This window comes from Drosophila mauritiana, chromosome 2L (assembly GCF_004382145.1).
Source record: "Drosophila mauritiana strain mau12 chromosome 2L, ASM438214v1, whole genome shotgun sequence".
NCBI classification, from domain to species: Eukaryota; Metazoa; Arthropoda; class Insecta; order Diptera; family Drosophilidae; genus Drosophila; species Drosophila mauritiana.
Genome location: NC_046667.1, coordinates 8,687,608 through 8,710,906, shown reverse-complemented (window position 1 = coordinate 8,710,906; position 23,299 = coordinate 8,687,608). Strand labels below are relative to the sequence as shown.

At 39.0% G+C, this 23,299-nt stretch overlaps 2 protein-coding genes across 8 annotated transcripts in view; both read right to left on the bottom strand.

Annotated features, from left to right (window-relative positions):
* The window catches only part of LOC117135642 (pneumococcal serine-rich repeat protein), a 36,055-nt gene extending 31,870 nt beyond the window's left edge, over positions 1 to 4,185 (bottom strand). For 3 of the 7 annotated variants that reach the window (XM_033296396.1, XM_033296559.1, XM_033296480.1), the window contains exon 1: positions 4,024 to 4,184. The gene's annotated coding sequence lies outside the window, so the exon portion shown is untranslated. Of the gene's footprint in view, positions 1 to 4,023 lie in introns of all 7 variants that reach the window. The other 4 variants (XM_033296060.1, XM_033296315.1, XM_033296638.1 and 1 more) reach the window with 3 other exon arrangements.
* A 6,926-nt stretch (positions 4,186 to 11,111) lies between these two features.
* LOC117137160 (kappaPI-actitoxin-Avd3c) lies at positions 11,112 to 11,460 on the bottom strand. Its single transcript, XM_033298474.1, has 2 exons — positions 11,379 to 11,460; positions 11,112 to 11,311 (listed from the first exon to the last, which is right to left on the bottom strand). The coding sequence occupies exons 1-2, from the start codon at positions 11,455 to 11,457 to the stop codon at positions 11,112 to 11,114; spliced, it is 279 nt and encodes a 92-aa protein (XP_033154365.1). The 5' UTR covers positions 11,458 to 11,460.
* Positions 11,461 to 23,299: the final 11,839 nt, after the last annotated feature.

Here is a 23,299-nt window from a genome sequence, read left to right as displayed (position 1 = left end):
TGCCATTACTTGGCTTGTCATCAATCCAGAGCGTTGACGACTATAAAGCAACAGTTTTTGTGCGACTTTTGGTAAGCGGCTTTGATTTGTTGGTTCAATGACACAAGTTGGGAGACGCGTCTCAGTTGGGGTGCCGATTTGACGGCTCATTTAAATGGTACCAGCAGGATGGGAGGTGGATTGAAGTGACAGTTGACGAGCGCAGACACTTTGATATTTAGACGATTGGCCATGGAAACTTTCACTTAGAGCAGAGTCGACAAGTTTGGATAAAGAGATTAATTATATGCATTCGATGCAAAGTATTTTTGTGCAAGTTTGTGTCCTAAGTCTTTCGTATTGGAATCTCTGCTTTGCCAGTTTGTTAATGGTTTTGTCCACGCAAAGAAATTTTGAGAGGATTTACAGATTTTGGGTTGTTGCCATCTTTAAACCCACTTAGTATTAATGTGCAAAATCTAACTGCTTTGGATATAAAAATATGAACATAGTTAAATGTACTACCATCAATTATTCATTAAAGTTGTATAAAAGTTATACATACACTTAATTAAATGTTTACTGCCATGATTACAAGACATCATATAGTAATATAAATCCCATTTATGATCAGCTTAAAAAGACATAAAAAATCACTCCAAGCTACAATAAATTCTTATGCAATATTCACAGTCCCTTCTGGAACTGTCCGCACTCGATTTTCTATGAAATAACTTTATGACTCAGTGGTACATTTGCATTTTATAAATCTAAAAGGCAAAGCCGACACCCACCAAACTCTGAAACTCCGTCCATTATGCATATCGAATGAAGCCATTAAACGTTTAATTGCCAGCCATTGGCCAATGCTGAAGTTAGATATGCATGCATCCATTTCAGACCCGGGGAATCTAAACAAATTAGTGGCATTTCCTCATTTGCATTTCATTTATGCAGATGCTGATGCCGAACTGAAGACTTTTCGCAATGTCCACGGGACCGCGAACAAAGCGCCTAATTGAAGGTAATTTAAATTGATTAAACACATCTATAGGCTGGGCCCCACCGTTAACTGTTCACTGTTCAGTGGATCGTGGTCGCTGTCTGTTTTTTGCGGAGGTGTTTGTTTGCTGCAGTTTTTTGGCTGCTCAATGATTTGGCATTGTCTTGAAAAAAATGAAAAATGAAGCGAAACAATCGATGTCGTGTGGGTCGTTTGCCAGTTGTGATGGGTGGGTCACCGCCACGATGTGTGGGGTTCTGCATTATTTTAAGTATAGTAGCATGTTTTGAGGTGTTTATGGTTCAATTATGGCTGGCGATGATGAAAAATTATAGGACTGAAAAATGGCAAACTAAGAAAACATTCACAATAAATGTATGCTCCTAACCAAGAGCCTGCTGAGCTCATCATAGACCTTGACACCGGCTTTAATTCCATATTTTCTATGAATCACATTTGAACATCCTGTTCAAACCCGAAAAGTTAATGGCAACTATAAATATTTGGATGCGAAATGCAAACGAATTGCAAACGACCTGGCAAAGTTCATTGGAAACATTAGCTAGAAAATGATTTATATAGAATTTTATTTATGCCTCAACCATACACGGCACAGCTAATAATTATGAAAACAAAATGCTTTGTTTTTTTAAATTATGTGTTTTTTTATTTTTTTTAAATAACAATAGAAATATATTTCGTTTGAAAAAGTCAAAAATATCATTAATGATTATTGAGAATACAAAACGAAATTCCACAAAAGATGAATTTTGGACCGCGTACACCATTAAACCTTTTTCGGCCAAAAAGGGTGTGTAAATCAAGGTGTCAGTTGCAATTTTGGCATACCAAATGCGACAATAAACGTGAGGAGCTACACTAATTTGCAATCCATTCAATTGGGAATTGGGTGGAGTAATCGTTTTATTTTCTATAAACCATGGATAGCTTAAGCTTGATTAAAAAGTCTCTCGCTGTGGTGTTGAAATGGTCTTAATGTCAACTTCGGCTGCCATGAGCAACTCAAGTTCTAACTTTGACATTCAGCGCGACCGATAAAACGAGCAACGGGCGCGTGCCCATAAAAATACATATAAAATACCATGTAGAGGTAAAGAAATCGAGTATTATCGCAGTTTTTTGACGAAGTAATGCAATATGCCATAAGCTGCGAGTCCCACACCCAGTTTTCCGTTTCAATATCTTTCTGAGGTGACAATTGGGGCCAACACCTTTTGAGCCCAATGGTAATTTGCACTAATGCACGCCACAAGTTCCTAATGCGACAGTTATGATATAGTCCCCGAAATCACTGGCTATAGTCATAAATATAACTAAGTTTCGGTCCACATAACAAGAAACCGTAGTATTGAATAACTTGTATAAATAAATGTGTAAAAATTAAAAAACCAGACAACTATCCCCATATGGCTTGAGTGGGATACTCCGATCTGGTCTGGACATTCTGATGACTAATGGGCGATGTGGGAACTCATGCCCAGCACTAGAATCATTGAACCCTAATTGTTCAAAAATATATTAATGATTCATGATATATGGATAGGGTGATTTGGTTCGCCAATGATCGCTGATGAGTTGGGTGGAGGTGGTAGTAAGATAAATTGGCAAGCTTCGGAGTAAACAAAATATCATGGCAGGGCAAATAATTAACTGAGAAAAATAACTTTATAAATCAGACAAAGGAAAGCATAAGAATGTTCTCCTCTATTGTTGGATGCTTTAAAATGGAGCAGGGCGAAATGACTTCGGAAATCATTATTATAATTATGGGAATGGTTTCCGAGCATAAAAGAGAATGTATTTCTTTCATTTGCAATGCTTTTTTCGGTTTGAATAAGAAATAAATAAACAGCAATTCGAAGCAAAATGCTCTAGTCAATGACCTTAGATAAAATATGACTATTTTTTATAGTACTGTGCAAATGTGTTTATTTGTTTTAATTTATCATCGAACTCAATCAAGCTATTTTTTAATATGTCATGTTTATAGTGAATATCTAAATTTTACTCAATTTTCTGACTGATATATATTGCATCATCAGCTATAGTTATTTTCTCATTAGCTGCTTGATTTTCTAGCAGCAATTTATCATAGGTACTAGCTCCTCTCACCGAAAATTAAAAAAAAAAATATACATGTGAGTTTTAATGCCTAGCAGCAAGTCTAGCAAAGCATACATGACAATTTATGGCTCTGGGTTCAATTGAAATAAATCAAAATGAGACGAATTGCACGTACCTGTCCGTTTGATATCTTTTTCCAGCGTGAAGTCCACTGAAGGCGTTTTAGCTTATATTTTATTTGGCTTTATTTCATTATATTCTGGTCCGATGCAAACAGCAACAACAACAAATGCACTGGCGATTGGCATCAATGTCGCTTGGCCGCTTTTTTCCTTTTTTCTCCGTGCTCCGTTGATTGTATTCACCAATACTCACGTACGCACAGGCACACACCAAACACACACAAAGGCACACGGACAAGGGGCTCAATGAATCAATGGCAAATCGACTTAATAAAAAAACGCGTGGTATACGCGATATTTTTTGTTTTTTTATTTTTAATAATTTCTGTCAGCTCTCGGTGAATACGAAAAACGCATAGTCAGCCAGGCATGGACAAAAATTATTGAAAATGTTTTTTTTCTGGCTAAAAAGTTTCAATGATCAGTGGGCGATTGTCTGAGTGCAACAGCTGTTTGCTTTCAGGGGAATAAATGGTAACCGGAGGCTTCTAATCGCGATGCACCTGACGGAGCATCTGAAAAGAAAACTCGAGTAGCCACAACCTTTCCCTTTCTCGGACTTTTCCTTTTCCTTTTCTGTCTCTGATCTTTCACTTTCTTCGCAATTGTTTTCGGGACTCGGGCTGCTCAGTCTTTGAGACGAACTTTGTGATCTCGGGGTCTTGAATTTGCCCGTTTTGCATTTCACACTCAACGCTTGGCTTCACTCGAAGTCACAACATTCAAGCACTGTTTAATGTTTACTCGTGTTTTGTTTCTAGATTATTTGTATACTTTTGTTTTCGGCACAGTGAAGTGTGTGTGTGTGTTCATACAGTGTCTGCTGGCACACACAGCTATATACACATTAATATTTGCTTTATAACGAACTCGTTTTGAGGCTTCGAAGCTTCCCAGAAACCGAACCGTCTGTCTTGCACGCCAACGCTGTACTAAAAGAGTTTCGCGCTCGCACCGCGCATTAAATACCCGACAATCCGACAATCTGGCTATAGTTTTTCGACTTGGCCAGGTCCGGAGGAGACTGGGCCTCTCGATGATGTCAGCCTCGTTGGGAGCGGCTCTCTGGTGGAAAGAGATTTGCTAGGCCCGATACAAAGATACAAAAAGAGAACCTGGTCAAAGCCGCTCTTTGGCTTACTTCCACTTTTTTCGCAGGGGGATAAGTTTATTTATTATGGCTTACAATAACCATACCTACACACTCTGCTTAACTTATTGTGGTTAATGGTGATTTATTGTCTCAGTCTCGCAAAGGAGCTGAACAATGAAAGTTAATAACAAGTGAATGATATCTATAAGTTAAACGTTAGCAAATGATATCATATCTTATCGCAACTGCACCTTGTTTTGTCAAGTCAAAAGCTAACCTTGAAAACACCCAGTGCTTGTAATGTAAATTTTTACTTAAATTTTTATTTTTTTATGATTTAAGGCTCTTTGCGAGCTCTGACAACCCTACCTACCGCTCTCTTACCAACTGACTCTTTTCACCCGGCTTTTGCTTGTCAGACAACCGGCGTTTTTAACGTAACGTAAAGGCTGCATACGTCACGTAACGAATGTGCCATTGAACCAGACTTTATGGGTCTTGCACCGAAATTGGACTTTATTATAAATATTTTTACGATGCTTGTGACTCGAGCTAATTAAACATTTATTGTTTTCAGCCTCAAGGTGTCATTGGGTCCGACTGGGTGAGCAAATGAAGCCATTAATTGGAACAGCACACTTTCGATATGCGAACATATCTCAATGCTGAACGTGGGATGAGCCCAATGCAGTCTAGACTGATTACTACCCTACCTACAGCACTCATGCAACACGCACCAGCCGGTTAATCATGATCGGCTTGGGAATCGGAGATCGGGGGGTTTGAGACTATATGCACATATATCTATCTACGCGTACATATGCATGTCAAGTTCAGACGCAAGTAAGGTCTCGCCACGCACTGGGGCATGAAGATCGAATGCTCGGCTCGGAGATCGGTTCTCCTTCGTTTCGAAAACCCTTCAGTGGGTGGCCATATATACGTAAGCCATAAAACCCAGTTGGATCGGCTACTGCTGGCAGCGGTTTGGGGCTTTAGCCATGGCTTTCGCTACACGCGCCACTTGACCCTTTCGGGGTCGTATAGTTCAAAAACGTGTCTTTGGCTGCCGCATTCGCAATGCAATTGAAATTGGATTTGGACTTGGAGTTGCACTTATTCAGATCCGCGAATTGGTTGCACTCGTTGGTTGGTCCGCTTGCTGGTAGCCTGGCCAACTGGTGTCACGCCGTTCTCTTCCTCCACTTCTTTCTGGAACAAATTTTTGAACAAATCGCATTTGAAAGTTATGGCACGAGTTGTTAGCTGTCGTCGTTGGGTCTACAAATTGCATTTGGAAGTGTTATTTTTGTCTGTGCCTGCAACAGTTTCAGTGTTCCATTTTGGACCCTCAATCATTTCTTTACATAGGGATTACACTAGTAAATTTTAGCTGCTGAAAATGGGAAGTGTTATCCACTTTGTTATCCACTTTGGCTGAAGCATATTATTAAACCTAGTCACAAAGGGATCAAAATTGCTTGAGTAATTCTATTTAATTTTCGACTAATAAACCATTTATTCGTGAACACAAGTTCAAATGCCAATGACTTGTCGACACAAAAGGCAACCCTTTACACATTAATGCATCTACTAATGGGCTACAAATGGGCGTAACCGATAATATCACTTCATCTTTGGGTCCACCACGTGCCACACGCATACATATTTTTCATAAAATATACATAATAAAACAAAATACAAAAAATTCAAAAAAAGGTAAGCTAGTATTTTTTGTGTGTTCACCTGGGTGCTTCCTCAAACAAATTGTTGTACGTGTTTTGACAATCTTCCTGATTTTGAGTAGACAGTGCATGCCTGACTAATTGCTAAACACAAAACCGAAAAAAGACCAAAACATGGGGCCAAACCTGTGAGAAATTAAATGTTTAAATACACTCTAGTCTCGGGCCAATATAGCAGTATTTACTTCTCACTACTATTTGATTAGTAATGGTTTTTAATTTGATAATTACAGCGTGGGACATAGATCAATTTACAGATTGAAAAGTAATTCTTTTGTGTATTCTTCGTAGACTTGTACTCGTATTAAAAGTAAGTTATCAATATCTATACTTCCTGCCACACAAAAACTATTATTTAAGTAATGTAAGTGGGCTAATGAGTATACAAATATTTTTTTATTATAATAACTTGTTTCTGCAGAAATCCTAATGATTGTATTATTTGTTGTGCAAAATATGAAGTCAAAGTACCCCAAAAAAGGGTATGAAGACACAGAAGATGTTTAATTAGCCGCAAAGCATGAAGACGATGTTGAATATTTGGTTTTATTTTTACTTGGGTTTGGAGACACGCCCTGCTAATGGGCAAAGGTTCACCTGTTGCCGATTGCCAGAGGCTTCCGGTGCTGCCACTCAAACAGGTGAGCCAGCTGATTTGGTAAAATAAGTTTTAGGAAGCGTATGGCAATTTTTTAATTGCAATTTTTTTTTAATTTATGCATTAGCTTAAAGGTACGTGTCACTCTTATATTTTACTGGGAATTATCCATATTTTTCTCTAAATAAGTGGCTCTATTACTACAGAAGTGATGGCAATCAAAACAATCAGTACATTTACATTATATGTGAACTATTGGACATGTTTTACATTTAGCACACCTTAGTCGTACAAGTGTTTCTGGTTTGGTGCGGACTGATGTTTGATTTACGTCTCAATTTGCATTTGCCGAAGCTACGTGCCCTTTATGTCAAAAAAACAAAATCATAAAAAAAGGAATCGTGTATTTATGAGACATTTATGGTGGGAATATGTTTTGAATATTTAATTGGCGATCGTCTTTGCCACGCGCTAGACTTGGCCGCATTTTGGGAGTGTGGGCTGATTGAGAAGTTGATACTATGAGTGTGATTACAATGCAGGATCATTGTTTCAGTGGTTTAAAAAAGACATAATAACTTCATGGCTGATGGCTTGATCCAGACTCTTAACAGCCAACTCTTTTTTTCACACCACAAATTGAGTCATATTGTGCTATGTTTTTGCCCAAGCCTATTTGCCAAAAGTTTCAGTTTCGGTTAGTTCACTTGGTTCGACTCACGATTAGCCCCCGTAAACTTTGACCCCGGCTAATCATTGTTCATCTCCGTACCTGATGTGTGTGGCATGCCCCAAAAGCCTGCATTCAAGTTAGTTTGGCTGGCAACCAAGTTGCTTGGCCAAACTAGACTCTGCAGCTCACATGCTCTATAAGTAAATACTTAGTCGCATACATAACACTTTGCTGACCCAATTCAAGAGTCGAGAGTGTGCTTGGGCTCTGAACCTTTTAAAGAGCTATTACATGTTGCAGCCAAAAGATTAAACGGGGTCCCAAACGCGGGCTGCCATCAGAAACAACAGCGAATGCCAGAGTTAAGCGGGCAAAAAAATATTGCGTTGTCTCGGGCTGACTGACAAGACAGAAGTCGGCTGAAAAAACGCTTTGGAAATTGAAAAAAAAGCCAGCGAAGAGATTATATGAATTTAAGGAAGGAAAGGAAAAGGTAAACAAAGTTTAAGTATAATATTAGAGCGGCTTACACTTCACATTCCCCTTACACAATTTCATTTCATTTAAGGATGTTATAGTTACAATATAAGTTCATAACAAAACAATATTAAAGACAAAAATATATTGGCCTTCATAAACATTCCAAGCACTTCCTTCCTGTCCTTTTTGTATAGTTCAAGATCATTTGACTTTTCGATGATCGCTTAATTAACTTAAATTGTGGATATTTGATATTTCCTACGGCTCCAGCCAAAGATCAAGCGATAAAAATCTTCAGACTATATGGAAAACGGCTTAGAGATGCTGCCAACAAGAAACGTCAAATAGTTTAGGCCATATAAAGCTAAACTAATTGGCTTCCTGGCGAACCGAAATGGCAAAGACCACATCTGCCACTAAATAAACAATTTAATTATAAATAAATAATTAAATAAATGCCCGACACGGACAGCCAATTTACATGGCATGTAAATGTTTTTGTTCAGCTTAGTTCTTGCCAAATTCTATAAATAAAATTCATATAAATCAGTCAGTCAAACGATTTTGGACAAGTTCAAGTTTTTACGGAGAAGCGCAAATGTATATGGAAACGTACAGTGCGTTTCAATGCTATAAGACTGCGCCCTTTGAGTTGGCTGCATGAAGAGTTATAAAATGCTTCAATTGAAACTTACCTTGATTTAGTTCTTAATGCAAGCAGCTGTCGAGCAAATTGTTCTTAATTTTACCATCACTATAGTTTCGTTGGGAACTGTACGTTTGGCATAGGCTGTCAGTGGATCGATCTGCCTTATATGGCAACTGGACCATGTGGCAAAAGTGAATATCAATTCGAATTTCAGCTTGTTCAAGTATTTCTATATCATTTGTTCTCGCTCGTTGGATCGTCTCAGTCTGAGACCCACGCGTGTTAATTACAAATTGTTTGTTGTGCCTGCTGCTGATGTGGTTTTTGCCATTGTGGGCATTATTTTGTAGTAGACTTTTGTATTTCTAATTTTTTAATTTTATTCTCCTCCTTATAGTTTGAGGCGCGCAACTTGTGTCACATTTAGACGCAGCGTATTTGTCATGTCAGCAATTAATCAATGGAATTTTATAATTTTATGCCAGTTACATGAAAATCACTGGGGGCTGAATGAAAAGTTGTCAATGTGAATAAAATTCGAAATATGGTCAAAATGGCTAACCCCAAACTAGACCCTCCGCTAAGCTTTAAGTTTTGTTTTCAAGCCACTTTGTATTGAATCTTGAATTTGTGCTCGAAATCAATTTGTTAGTTTATATTACAGTTGTATTATTTCCTTCCCGGGTTTTCGTTATTATTCATTTTCATTTGTGGACCAGCTTGTGTCTTTCGCAATGTTTCTTCATCTTTAGTGAGTGCAGCATGCCATAAAGTCTGCGCCAGTCAGTCAGTCAGTTACTCAGTAAGCTAGGCTGTTATTCATTAGGTCTCCGTAAATGGTCTGCAAAAAATACTTTAGTTGCTAGATGGTTAAATGCGAATTTCTTGTTTTTCCGACCAGCTGAGAAAGCTGGGTGAGGTGAGCGTTGTTGTGCCATGATCTAATCAATAAACCATAAAGTACATGCTGAAATCGATCTCTATGCTGGAAAGGAATCTGATATTGATTAATATCATTTAAACTAATTATACGTGTAGTAATGTAAAGCAAGAGATTGCACAATTACCTGTAATATTTTATTCTGACCCACATTTTTTTCGTTTTCAGCCTACTTCATGTAGTATTATATAATCCAATTAAGATGTGGAAACAGCTAGCTTAAAGCCATATTAAATGTTACCCACCGAACGGCAGTTGCTCATAATTAACCACTCTGTTAATTGCCGTAAATGAATGAGGTCCAAGTAGGCGTTTCTTCCTCTTTACATAAACACCTTTGATTTTGGGGTTGCCCAATGCGGGTTTTGGGGTCCAAATCCGAGAGCTATTACAATTGCGCACTTCATGTGTGCCACGGGTCTTGGAGGCTGATTCACCTACATTAGTTAATTATGCGCCCCATTAAGTGCGAGCCAAAAGGGGGGAGTTGACGGGTCAGGTGTTGGGTAATCCTTCAGTAGACAATTGTCTCTGGAGCGACTATGTATCTGGCACCTTTATTGCTCGCTCAAGCAGCCCACACCCCAGATAGGTACAGTGAACCCCGATAAGAAGGAATTAGTTCATGGGGGTAGGCAAAGTATTAAAAGAAAGCAAGACAAAATATATTGTTATTACAAATAATTTAAGGTTAACAAAATATGTTTCATAGATGGGTATCTATTCATCATCTATTCATCTGGTTTAAGAAATTGAGTCTCGTTTTCAAAAGTTCAGCTGGAGAGAGCAGTAACGTGAAGTCATAAAAAAATCATTTAAATCATATAAATCTATAAGTTTTTAAGGCTTCACTGTACCGAACTGTCTATTGTTGTCGCTCGTTGGCGCTGATGGCATCATTTCAGCAGCTTCACCAAATCTGCAAAGCACATGCAATGTCTGCTCTTTTGTAATTTAACATTTTGGCTGGTGGGAAGCTCACTGCCTCATTGACTGACTGACTGACTGACTGACTGAGTGTCTGACTAACTGAATGCCTGACTTACTTACTGGCTGCTCCCTCGAACTCCACGCGATTCGATCCAGCGTTGGCATAAAGTTCGTCGCTTAAGTCTTTCTCCATTTTAATTATTCATTCAATTGTGTTAATTGTATGCGTGCCACACACTGCACAACGATTCAATTTTCTATATGCCCCAGACATAATGGCAGCATTCGATACACGAGTGGCGTGGGCGATGTTTCATGACAACAAAAAACGAGAGAATTAATTTCTGAAAAGATGCTAATGATTGATTGCGTTTGCATCGGTGGATCTCTTTAAGACATTCGGCTAAATGTCAAAATGCATTGCGTGAGTTTTTCCTTGTAATTGCTTTTATTTCGATTGTTGGTGTGCTGATTAATTTAGGTGCAGCACGATGGGCTGCAAGAGATTACACAAGTGTCTGGTATTTCAATTCATATTTTGTTTGCAAAGAAATTTTTTGAGGCTTGGAGGCTGAACATGCACAAATTAAAGAAATGTCCAATAATTCCTTGAACACTTATTAAAAAAGCTAAAGCTTAACCAGACTTTCTCAAGCTAGAATTTAAAACAAGGAAGAATTTCATTGCGCAAGATATTATATTTTATGGTTTCATATTCATCACGTTAAATGGGAAGTTGGAATGGATTCGCTCCTTATAATCGTCGAACGCATTTCCTTTGACAGTCGTTCAACGTGCAATAGCGATTGCGGTTGCCCTTGCAGCCGAGGTACCTCATCTTGATGCACCTATTTTCATTGTGGTTGTAGTACCACATCTCTGGATTGGGATCCCTATTACAATGCCTTGCGCGCTCAACTCCTTCGTCCTTGCCGTTTAAGCAGTCCTGATTGTCTGTTTGAAAAAAGTGTTTAAAGTGTTAATAAACTACATTTCTTAATATGCTCAAAAATCAACTTACGTGGACGTCCTGGGCAAGACTGAGCAGAGGTGATGGCCACATAGAGGACCAGACTGGCAAGGATCAAAAGGAATTTCATATTGATGTTGGTGTCTTTTCGAATTATCGACTTGAACTGTTTCTTAAAAATTTTATTGACGTTTATATAGGAAAAATATTCACAAACGTTAAAAAAGTACAAAAGCACGTGCCAAATTTTCAATACGGGGAAAATAAAGCAAAATAATTTCCATTAAACAGGTAAATTTAGTTCATTGAACGAAATTCGTACGCCGCGTGTGTTTTCCATGTGCCATTTAACAATACGATTGTTTAAATATATTGTCGGTAAGCCCATTGTTCAACTACTGTATTAATATTAACTCAAGTTAATTGCGTTTGCTCAACTTACTGTTTTGTAATGTTTGATCAATGCTATGCAATAATATTGATACAAAAGGCCAATTTATTCAGTTGACCAGATATGTGGACAAAATATAGTGCAAAGTATCAATTCTGAAATAATGACTCCTTAAATCATATTATTTTCATTTAATTTATATAAATCTTTTTTTGAAAGTGGATATATAAAATCCCCGAAATGCGGCAAAATTAGCTTTAATAAGCCAGTTTAATAAAAACAAAATACAAAGAGCCGTGTAACGCCCACTAATCGTGGGCTTTACTTCAAAGCAGGTACCCTAAAAGCGGGATTCAATCTTTAAACCTGACATAAACCTAATGGATATGCTCTGCTTTTGATGCCAAGTATCCATAAAGATCAGAATTTTATTGTCCATCATTTCTGGGCAATCGAAATCACACGACTTGGCACCGATTCGTCTGCCAACGCCAACTCTTTGACGCAGAAAGTTATCTATATCCATACGGATATCGATGGCAGCGATGATTGATTGCCATTAGCGATTCGTAACGGTTTCGCCTTTGTCTCTAACTGTGATTTACCTCCAACTTGGCAGTGGTGTCATCATCACATCAATCAAACGCCCCAGCTGCCACGAGTCGATTTTTAGATCAGTGCAGCTGGCACCTTCCGATGCAGTGGAAACGACCGACAAAAGTTATAGTGATGCTCTTGGTTTTTCATATGGGAGAAAGTTTAAGCAGGCACTTATATTCATGACTGATACCTTCTCTTATGTATATTCAGTGCAACATATAAGTTTGACCAACTCTGACGATTTCTGTTGCTAACTGATTTGAGAGATTCCCAAAGCTGCCCAAATTCTGTTGATTTATTTTATTGGCATCTATTTGTCAACTTTCCATAAAATGTCGAATTTTCTTGTTTTTTCCAAATTTGGCGACAGCAGAAATTATATAAATTTCGTGTTTCTTCCAAATTGTATTAATAGTGTATATACCTAAGTGAATGTAATTCCCCGCTTATAAAACTGAGGTAATTCTAAAGAACGTATTGTTCTATAATTCCTAGAACTGATCTTATACTTTAGAATCATAATCTTTTACTTTAACTAACATTTTCCGATTTTCAAGTCACTAAAACTATTTTGATTAATTTGTAATAATTAATCATTTAATTTATTAACCATTGTTTGGCATTCTTTGTTCGTCTGCAAATCTTAGATATTCTTAGCGCCGCTTGCATAAAAAGCAATACCAAATATTTTTATTGATTTTCAATATTTGTTTATATTGGATTTCTTTGTTTAGTGCCTCACGACTATGCAAACACCTTCAACCGCTGAGTTGTGGGTGTGGGAAGCAGGGGGCCTATTTATTTGAATGATTTGACAGTTCTTTAAGGCGATTGAATCAACTCGTAAAGTCGTAAACATTTGAATTGCTCAAAGAAATACTATTAAATAATAATAGTTCGAGTACATGCTGTGCAAGCTAAGCTGGAACTTGAAAATCTTATCGTTAATGTCTTAATAATGCTGGGCAACTCAGGAAATACGGATCCAAGAACCGCCGAAGGGAGCGACATTAAAAGTTGACTACGAGGGTTTTCGATCGCTGGAATCACGAACGGATGATGGTGCCACCAAAGGGCCTTCAAACTGACACTTAAACGTTGGTTTCTTCTAGATGGGCGTCCACATTTATCATTTGGCTATAAAAACATAATTCGGAGGGGGCAGCTGCTGTCAGATCTGGACTTCCTTATGGCTATCGGTGATCCATTGTGCGTTGAGATCGTAAATCGAAGCGAATCAAAGCACATTACAATGGCCCCTCTGTGACTGCGCATAATGAATGACGAGATTATAGTTTTATTTGCTCATCAGCGCTAAAGGCTAGAACGTGATTGAATGTCCCTTGACGAAGTGCCGGACCAAGTGTTTGTGATTCTCGAAGTACAGAGGTGGTCAAAAGTATTTACACAACGAGCTTTTTTTTCAATTAGTTGACAATTGAAAAAAAAGCTCGTTGTGTAAATACTTTTGACCACCTCTGTAATAAAGAAAGGTACATATTTTAAGTATGATAATAAAACTGAATCAACCATGAAGTCAAATTTTGCAACACAGGCTTAAGACAGTTATCTAAAAGGTGCTGACCGATCTTTAATGAACTTTTCAACCCTTCTTTATTATGGGGTTAGAAGGGTATTCTTTCTGAGTAACGAACTTCGGCACAGTTAGGGTATAAAGGAACCGGTGTAGTTTTTATTTTTAAATAATACTTTCCAAAGACCCGAACCATAAAAGCTTTTAAGCCAAGTGGCGAACCTTCGCAGAAATTAGTGGATACTCAAACCAATGTGTATATCTAGTGCTGCATTTAAGATAAAAAGACAATCGCCTTTATTTAGTCAGTATATTTTCACAAGGCAAGCTGATTCAGAGGGATTTCGATTGCTGCTATTTTGAAGTAAATCAGGCTTTGTCATTTTGATTTCTAATCATATGCATTAGAAATACCTATTTTTAAGAAGTCGGTATGGCAACTCCCTAAATGTGTAGAATTCGTGATGGCAGCTCTGGAAATGTATAGTAATCCAAATGGCAGCTCGCGGTTTTCAAATACCGACGGTTGCCGCGAATGTTCGTTGTTTTCAAATTGTCATGAGGGAATTGAGTAATTAATAAATAATATATGCAATAATAACAATGCTATGTTTTGATAATATTCATTATATTCAATATACTTATAATTTTATTACATTTTAAATGTATTATCATTACAGTGCAGATTTTTGGTGCATTATATTGCTTAGTTCGAGACAATATCAGTATCTGTGGGCAGTTCCGAACCGGTTCTATATCGCATTACCAGTCGGACATCCCCGATGAGGAATGAGGGACTCGGACTTGGAGTTTCGAGTCCGCCTCAGGTGTCAATGTACGTGTTGGGCAATTCTAATTAATTAATAAATTAAGAATGACAAATGATTTTCAAATGCCTTAATTAATCATTTTTAACGCACCAGCGACAGCTTCGAACGTGCGATGGACAGGTGACGCCAAGCAAAATGGTCAAGGAAGGTGCCAGCGAAAATGTTTGTCCGGCCCAACTTACGATTTCTTTTGGTGGGGCTCCGGCGATAAAAGATTCATTTGGTGGTTAATTGGAAAAGCGGACAGAATACTAAATGAGTCACAATGAAATATTTCCCTTTATAAGAAATATTATATTCATATTACATTTTATTTATGATAATAAAATAATGCTATATGCAGTTTGAAGTAAATTATTATAAACAGTTAATGTTTAGTTAACCTATTATTCCCAAAATAAACTCCCATGCGTCCGTTTATAATGACTACGGTCACTTAAAGCATATTTTTCCCAAATTAACGTACTGATACATATATGAAATCATTTAATGTCTCATGTAATTCCAGCAAATTTACACTGCATTCGGTTTCAGTTTTTGGCTTGATCTGAATCCGTATCCGTATCGCTTGGCTACAATCAGTTTGGTAACCGTTTAATTGGCCGACAATGGAGCTGTTTGGGCCCCGGAAAAATGTCAAGCGTGGAATGCCGGGTAAATGCGGCGGCTAATCAGAGACCGGGGCCACAAAGACAGCCGTTTGAAGTGGAGGCCAGGGCCCCATGAACATGGACCCATGATCGATTGCAGTCATCTCAACGCGAGGTGACAGTCACCGTCCGTGTCGCAGTTGACACACAGGCCACAATCGACAGTCGACTGGGCGAGGCACTTGCGATATTCCACATCCACATCGATTTCCATTTCAAATGGTAGCAATTACAAAAGGCGACCCCCGAACTATTTGACACTGTTTGCCGCTGAATGTTGATTAATTAGATCGGAGTGGACTGGATTGGATTGGATACGATTGGATTGGATTGGCCAAGATGGCGGGGGACTCTTCTCCCTACGAGATTAGCGCATCTCGAGAGGATGGGCCCCCAAGATATAGGCATATATATATATATGTACATGTAAACACAAATATCTGGCGTCGGCACAGCTTATTTGATCCACGATGACTCGCTTGTATTACTCAAATATGCTGACTCTTGGTCTTCGGATTCGAACTCGTATCGCATTCGATCGCCAAACACTTTTTAGAGTAATTTCAATTTCATAATTCGTTGCGCTAATCTCGTCTTTCTCATGATCGCAGAGAACTCGCAGCTGAGTCAGTGCATCTCTTCATCTCCATCTCCACAGATCCCAGATCCATTTCCAGCTACTTTGGATTGTGCCGCATCATGCCAATGGATCCGCTCCTCTGATTGATACATAAACACGCGCAAAACTCCTTCTCCGATCGGATCTATATCTATTTGGGTTCCATTGGCGGCGTTTCTAATAGAAATGTCGAGTATCCAAAGAAATCAGAAGACTTTCGTTTTTTCCCCGGCATACTTTTGTTGTGGGCTGCTTCTTCCGTCGGCCGCCTTTTTGACTGTCTAAGCCCTTCCGCCGCCTTTATCAATAAGCCAGCCGAGATAAGCCCACTGGCTTGGGGCGCAGGAGTCGAGCGACCCTGCTTCCTTGGCATGTCAGCTATTTTGCATAACTGACAGCGGCACCCATACCTACAAGAACAGCACATACTCAGACCTCAAGCAAACAATCAAATGCTGTCTAGTGCCAAGAGTGGGCGTTCCAGGGGGAGTTTACCGACCAAAAATGCTCTGCACAGTGGTAACTGATTAAACTTACACATTAAAGTTGGGCAAATTATACTAATGGATGCAGTAATATATATATTAAGAAATTACTTAAGCTAAACACAGAAATTCAAAAAATGTTGCCTCACTTTTAAAGGCTGTATAAAGCTCCTGAGTTGCATAAATCCAATAATGTTTATTAACTAATGCAGAAATGCTTTATATATGTATGCAATTTATTAAGAACTGTTTATTCATGAAGCGTAAATAATATTTCATAACACATCAATTAATTCCACTGTACGACTTTCAAGTCCGCCCAGTCAAAACGAGAAGGGGCGTTTTTGTGGGGAGTCGAGTGGGCTGTGGGTGGTGGGCGTGGGCTGGGTGAGGGGGCGTCGCTCCACTTGTGGTTGTTGCTGCCATTATTGTTGTTCTGGCTGCGTATTTGGCGCTTCCTTCTTCTGCATACATGAATAAGTAATTGAATTTTGCGGCGCGTTGTCAATTTTGTTTTTCCCGCCAGCTTTTGAACTGCCTTTCGCCCCACAGCCCTGCCTCGATTTCCACACAGCAGAACTGAGTTTTTCCTTGACTTTGTTGCACATTTCCCAGTGCATCCACTTCATTTTAAGACTTTTCCTTTCCGCTAAGAGACTTGTTGCGCCAAGCGCAGCACAAATTGAATAAAATTAAGTTAATTGCAGCTTGTTGAAAAAGCAGGGGGCATTTCAAAATGTTTTGTTGATTAATAAAATGAGCACCGACGAAACACGTAAATGTTTTTATTGGAAAAACATATAAGGAAATAGTTTTGAAAAAAACTAGTTCTTTGAGTCTACACAATCCTAATGCTGTGCTTCCCCTAAGAACCGTGAAGGATGTTTGATTTCTAGCCGGATTTCGCTCGTCACTTGACTTAATTGCAATTGGCAATGGGTGTTGGAATGGAGCTTCCAGCGCAGAACTCTAATGCAGTCGGCATAATAATTATCTGCAGCATCTGGGGAGGAACGGCCAGAAGTCTGTGACATGAAATTGAAATTAAATATGAGTACTTCATATATTTATGTGAGGTTTTTTTTCTCCTATGGCGCAGACCCATAACGACGTGCCCGGTATGTTTAATTATTTACGATGATATTCAAAAATGGTATGAGTGAGAAAAGATGAGTAGGAATACCGATTTTTATATGCGCTGCGATGACCGTTTAATAAAATCCGAAATTAGCGGCGCACAAATGTGAGAGATCCCGATCTGGGTTCTCCATCTGAGTCAGACATTTCGACGTCTATGCGGAGCTATCTCCAGCACTTATCTACGGGAATTTGAGCTATGGATGCTGGGTATCTCAAACACGAAGACTCCATTTAATTGCGAGGCCCGAGATGGAACACTTTGGGTGATTGCATCGATGCATGCAATTAGAGCGCATCATCACTCACCATTTTTTAACACTTTCGGACCCCTTCGCGCACCTACCTACCCACCTAACTACTGGCCTAATGTCCGTTCATCAATCAGATTGGCGGCCTGGTAGAACTATATATCTCTGCTTCGGCTAAAATCATTGCTATATAGGTGGACTCGGGGCTGGAGTCATTATTTTCACATTTACCCTGCTCATTTATCAGTATTTTCTGTCCCTTTGCATTTTGCGCCCACTATTTCCCGACAAAAAAGACGGAAAAGTAGAGGAAAATTTCGAGTTTCGGATTGTTACACTTGGTATTTGGAAAAATTTACCGCATTTCTTGCTGGCTTTGTAATTTGGACATTAAAATAAATGTCTCACTTATTTTCTTGGTTTCTCGTTGGGGCAGTTTTCATTTCTCTGTGATCTTCCGATGCTCTTTTAATGAAGCCAGTCAGAACAGTCATTTGGAGAAACTGTAATGCATATAATATATTTTTTAAGCAGAAGTTATGATCATTACTGTGCTGGCACAAATCGCCGGGAAATCCGTTCGAATCCGCCCACAACTGTTCGAAATAACTAAATCCTGCCAAATTGAATCCGACACTGAAATCAAGTGATATATCGATGAGCGGCTTTGAGGTCATTTAGTGGCATTAGCCTGGGAGTATCAGCAGTCGGCTTGATCCGCTCAAATTACCGCAGTGAGCTGAGCCCCGTTTTTTACCACTTGGCACCCCTCGTTTCGATGGGCCGTAAAAAATGACAAGTGTAAGGTGAAAAGGGGTGCATAAATTTAGCCAAAATGTATCGCAATTGTTTCTGGCCCATTCGTTGGCGGGGGGTATTTGGCCTAGCAACCCTCGCAACTGTTTTCTAAGAGGGTGGAAATCGGAGAACTGGCTAAATGTGGGTGCTTCACTGCCGCGTAGCATGTGTTTATGGGTTTGACTTTTCATTTGATTTAATTTGCCATGCCCGTGCCACCGAGGGGAGGAAACTGTGGCCCCAGATTAACTGTTAGCTTTTGGCACGTTCGCCAGAAACAATAAAATCAAATAAAAATCCTCAACGCCCACTTAGTTATGGTTGTTGTCACTTCATTAGGAATGAACTGTGAATATTTAATATATGGTTGCGGGGAAACGACAATTGGGGAAAGAGAATAAAAATGTATCAGTACTTGAAAGACATGAAATTATTATGATGATGAACATAAAAGGGTGAAATGAAATTTGTTGAATGCTAAATGTGGTAAAAAATAACTAAAAAGTTAGAATGTAAATTTTGAAGTCTATGTTTCTTTCATCTTAAACGTTCGGAAACCCATTTCTGCTGATCTAGTATCTTTTGTAGTGCTTAACTTATGTCACCCACGCATATGACATATTGTGATCCTAGGTCTTGAGCCGACTTTAGTCCGCAATTTGCAATCTGTTGCGGTTTAGGGTGCATTGGATAAATTATAGAGGTCCCACCGCAAGCCCCTTTTTTTCAGCAGCTCTTTGCATTCACATTTTTTGCTCGCCAATTCATTTGCACATAATTTGCGGTTGCCAATACCAGCAGCTGTGTGGCAGCACTTGTTGGTTGAAAAGGATCAGAGGATCGACACCGGCTGCTGACTGAAAATATGATTTAAATGCCTAGATTTAGTCGCAATTACAAGCAGCCAGTGCCACCGGGTACTTTGCACTGTGGTTTTTCTGGGCCAAGACAGATGCCAGATAGTTTCTCCAGGCCTGACTTTTGCAATGGGTCGTGCGGTTTCTCGAATCGGTCATAGTCCAAAATGAATTTCGTGCCAATCACGGTAATATCTGTGTCACTGGAGCGTTGGTAAGCCGGTGGCCCGGTGGCCTCCGCAAACAATAGTCACTGTCCGATGGCCAAAGCCCAGAAGTGGCTCTCGAAAAAAAGATATCGGCGGCCAATTAGAGATCGGGCCCAGAACTCCAATGACTTTGACTCACTTTCCCCGTATTCCTTACATTCCAATTCGCTCTGAGCCGTATTTAGCGAATAATGACAAATTCTGCGACGTTTCCAATTTCCAGCACTTTTTATTTGGCGAAGTAATAGTCACGCTGGCTTTTTCGCTCTAAGCGGCTTAGGTTGTCTTCGCAGTGGCCAACGGACGACTTTAATTAACAGCTCATCAAGATGAAGTTGTTGAGCATTAATTACATTTCAGCTGCCTCGTTTGCTTGTCGGCGCTTTTCCTCCCACAGCACATCAAGTGTCGGCAACTAGTTATCCACGCCAAAAACGAATAACTTAGGCAACAAACTTGTTTTCTTGCTTATGCTCGGGTATACAAAAGTTAAACCTTATTCAACTAATATTTACTTAATTCAGATATTTATTTATTTTTGATCCCTAAGATTTAAAACAAGTTCAAAAGTTTAAAATCAGCTTTTGCTGTTAAGGATCTCAACTTTTAAAGCCGCCCTCGCACTCCCTGATCGTTTTACTTACTTGATGGCTGATGCAGGCATCCCAAGATTCCGACAACGATGTGTAAATCGATTCATCGTTTGATGCCGGCGATCGTGGATGCTGATGATGATGTTGATGATGATTTGGTGATTTTCTTTATTATTATTACTGTTTTTAACCAACTTCTTATTACAGCGGGTTTTTGGTTATTTTTTTTCTTTTTGGTGTGTTGTTTTTTCCCCTCGCGCTTCCTTCGCGGCGCACTCGAGAGGTGTTGAAGACTTGGCGGTGCCAGATAAAAGGCGCTACAAAATTGCTTTCTACCCGCCGCGCCTCCATCAACTGGGCGTTGGAGGAGGGATGGGGGCAATACAGTGAAAACGAGATGGAGCTAGATAGTCCACACATCAATTCATTTGGACTGCTATGGTCTGCTATGAAGTATCTGAAGTGTGAGAGGAAAAAACTACCGTTTGGCAATCAAATAGCCATGGAGTACCAGTACCGCCAGCTGATGATGCTATGCTGAGGTAGGATGATGAAAAAAGTGGGCTGTAAGGCGTTAATTGCTCATTATTGGGCACACTTCATGTCACACACAAAATGCAGACGCAGAAATTTATACGCTGATTGAGTTGTCCAAGCCGACTGATGATCATCATAATGACGACAATGACGCACTTCTCCAGTTACCTTTTTTTATTTTTAACATTTTTCCACCTTCGCTGCCGCCCTCCATTTTAACACATCGTCTGCTTCTTGTTCAAGTGCTAAATTACATAGTTTTTCAAGTGGAAAAACTCAAGAAATTAAGTTTAGGCTGCTGTAGCTGTTGATGTTGCTGCTACCTTTGTTAATTGTAGGTTTTGGATCTGCTGCTGCCGTTGAAGTTGCACTTGGAATTTAAATCGCATCTCAGCAGATACCAATCTATATCTAAGAACAATATGAATGATCTCTTTTAAGCGAAAAATAACAAATTAATTTTAAAAATATTAGCAACATTTTCATCCTATTAAATTCAATTGCAAAAAAATCTGTATTTTTTTAAATAATTCTTTAAAATGTATCTCACTTTTCAGACAGCTTGACATAGAGCTGAACTAGAAATGTTCAGGTGTTGCTCTTAGCTCTGAAATAAAAACTAATCTAGTGATTTTTCTAAGTGTACTGCGGTTGCATTCGACTGGACGACAGCTCACGTCCGGGGCTAGCCCGATGGATGGATAGATGGATGGATGGTCCACTGACCATGCGCAGCTGCGTTTGCGGCGGCGAAAAATCTAAGTTCCCCGGACTTGAGTTTGACTTTAATTGCTCTTGACAGTCATCACTGTCAGCGGCGGCAACTGCGCACTCCCTCCCATCATCAAAGCCACCTTAATCATCGCCATAATCATCATCATCGTGGTAACGTGGCAACAGTTGTTGCCGTTTGCCAATCTCGCTGCCCCAATCAACGGGCGCTTGTCAAACCAGACTGGGTCCGTATTTTCTGGTTGGGTTAGACCAACCGACTGCGGCTGGTGGACGTTGAAGCAAAGGTAGTGTTACTGGTACTGGCTCTTGGGTTTTGGCTTGGGCTTCTTGCCTAATATGGCCGCCATTTTGCAGAGTCATTTGCGTTAATGGCGGCCCCGTCTTTGCCGACTTGGCTATGACTTTTGGCTCTCCGGCCTGAGCAGGCGCTATCCCAAGCATACTATATAATTAAATGAAAATTTAGAAATTAACATTTAATGAATACGTTAGCGAGTGAACGATATAACTGTACAGAAGAAGAACTTAAATATACACTCGGAGTCCAATATGAAGGACCATCTAACACGTAAGCTAACCAAATAAAAAGCTTTTAAATTCTTAAAGATAAATATATCTGGTTTGGCGAATTAAATCAAAGTTCTTTAAACACATTTCGCAAAAAATGTGTGTTTATATGAATATGTATATTTAGACATCATTCTCTAACAACAGTTATTTGTTAGAGAATGATGTCTAAATATAAAGCGCTACCAGTCAATAAGTCAATTGTGATGGATGCTGATAAATTGCCAAAGATTAGCCCCCTGGATGAGCCGAAGGCCTGAAGACAAAAAGAAATGAGACTCGAGGCAATTTAAAACGGTTCTCCAACTAATAATATATTTATTTAATTCCCTGCTAAATATTTTCTTGAATGCTGAAAGCTTTTTAATTTTTAGTTAATGTAGCTAATTTGTCAAACATGTTTTGTGTGTGTTTGCAAAAAGTTGTTGTTTACAAAATTTGTATTGTGTTTCGTTTTTTTTTTATTTCCCATACATCGCTACCAAATCGTTCGTTAATTGTGACTCATTCTAAGGCGTAAATTATTAATTTTCCAATTTCAGAAATTTATTCACATTTTTCGATGATATATGTTTATTAATGTAAAGTTCGCGAACCGTTACCATTTTTTGTTTTAGCTAAATCATTAATATGAAATATTATTACTTTCATTGTGTGGCATTTTTGTTTTTGCTCGGCAATTATGAACTTTATTGTTAGCGGTTGCTTGTAATTAATGTTGACACATTTGTTGTGGTCACTGTATAACAACTAAAAGTATAAGTCTTGCAATTCAAAAAAAATGTAAACTAATTTTGTGAAATAAAAGTATCGTGCTGGGCAAGCTAACAACATTTTAGATATTAAAAGTCAGAATTATCCTTTCAGTCTTCGACGTTTTTATGGCTAGAGAACCTCTTTGGAAACTCCCAATTTAATCAGATGAATCAAATTTCGAATGCATATCCATCCATTAACATTTGTCGCTGTCAATATTTTCCGACCGACCCCCATTCCATTTCCATTGCGACAAAACAATATTGAAATGCGCATACCAAATTATTTAAATGCGTTAAGTTATGAAGTTATCACGATGGCACTTCTGCTCCAGCATTCCCCCAGTACGATCCAATCCGATCCGATCCGAACCACTGGGTGACAATGGGTTTCCCTCACGTAGAGCACCCCGTGGTCAGATTT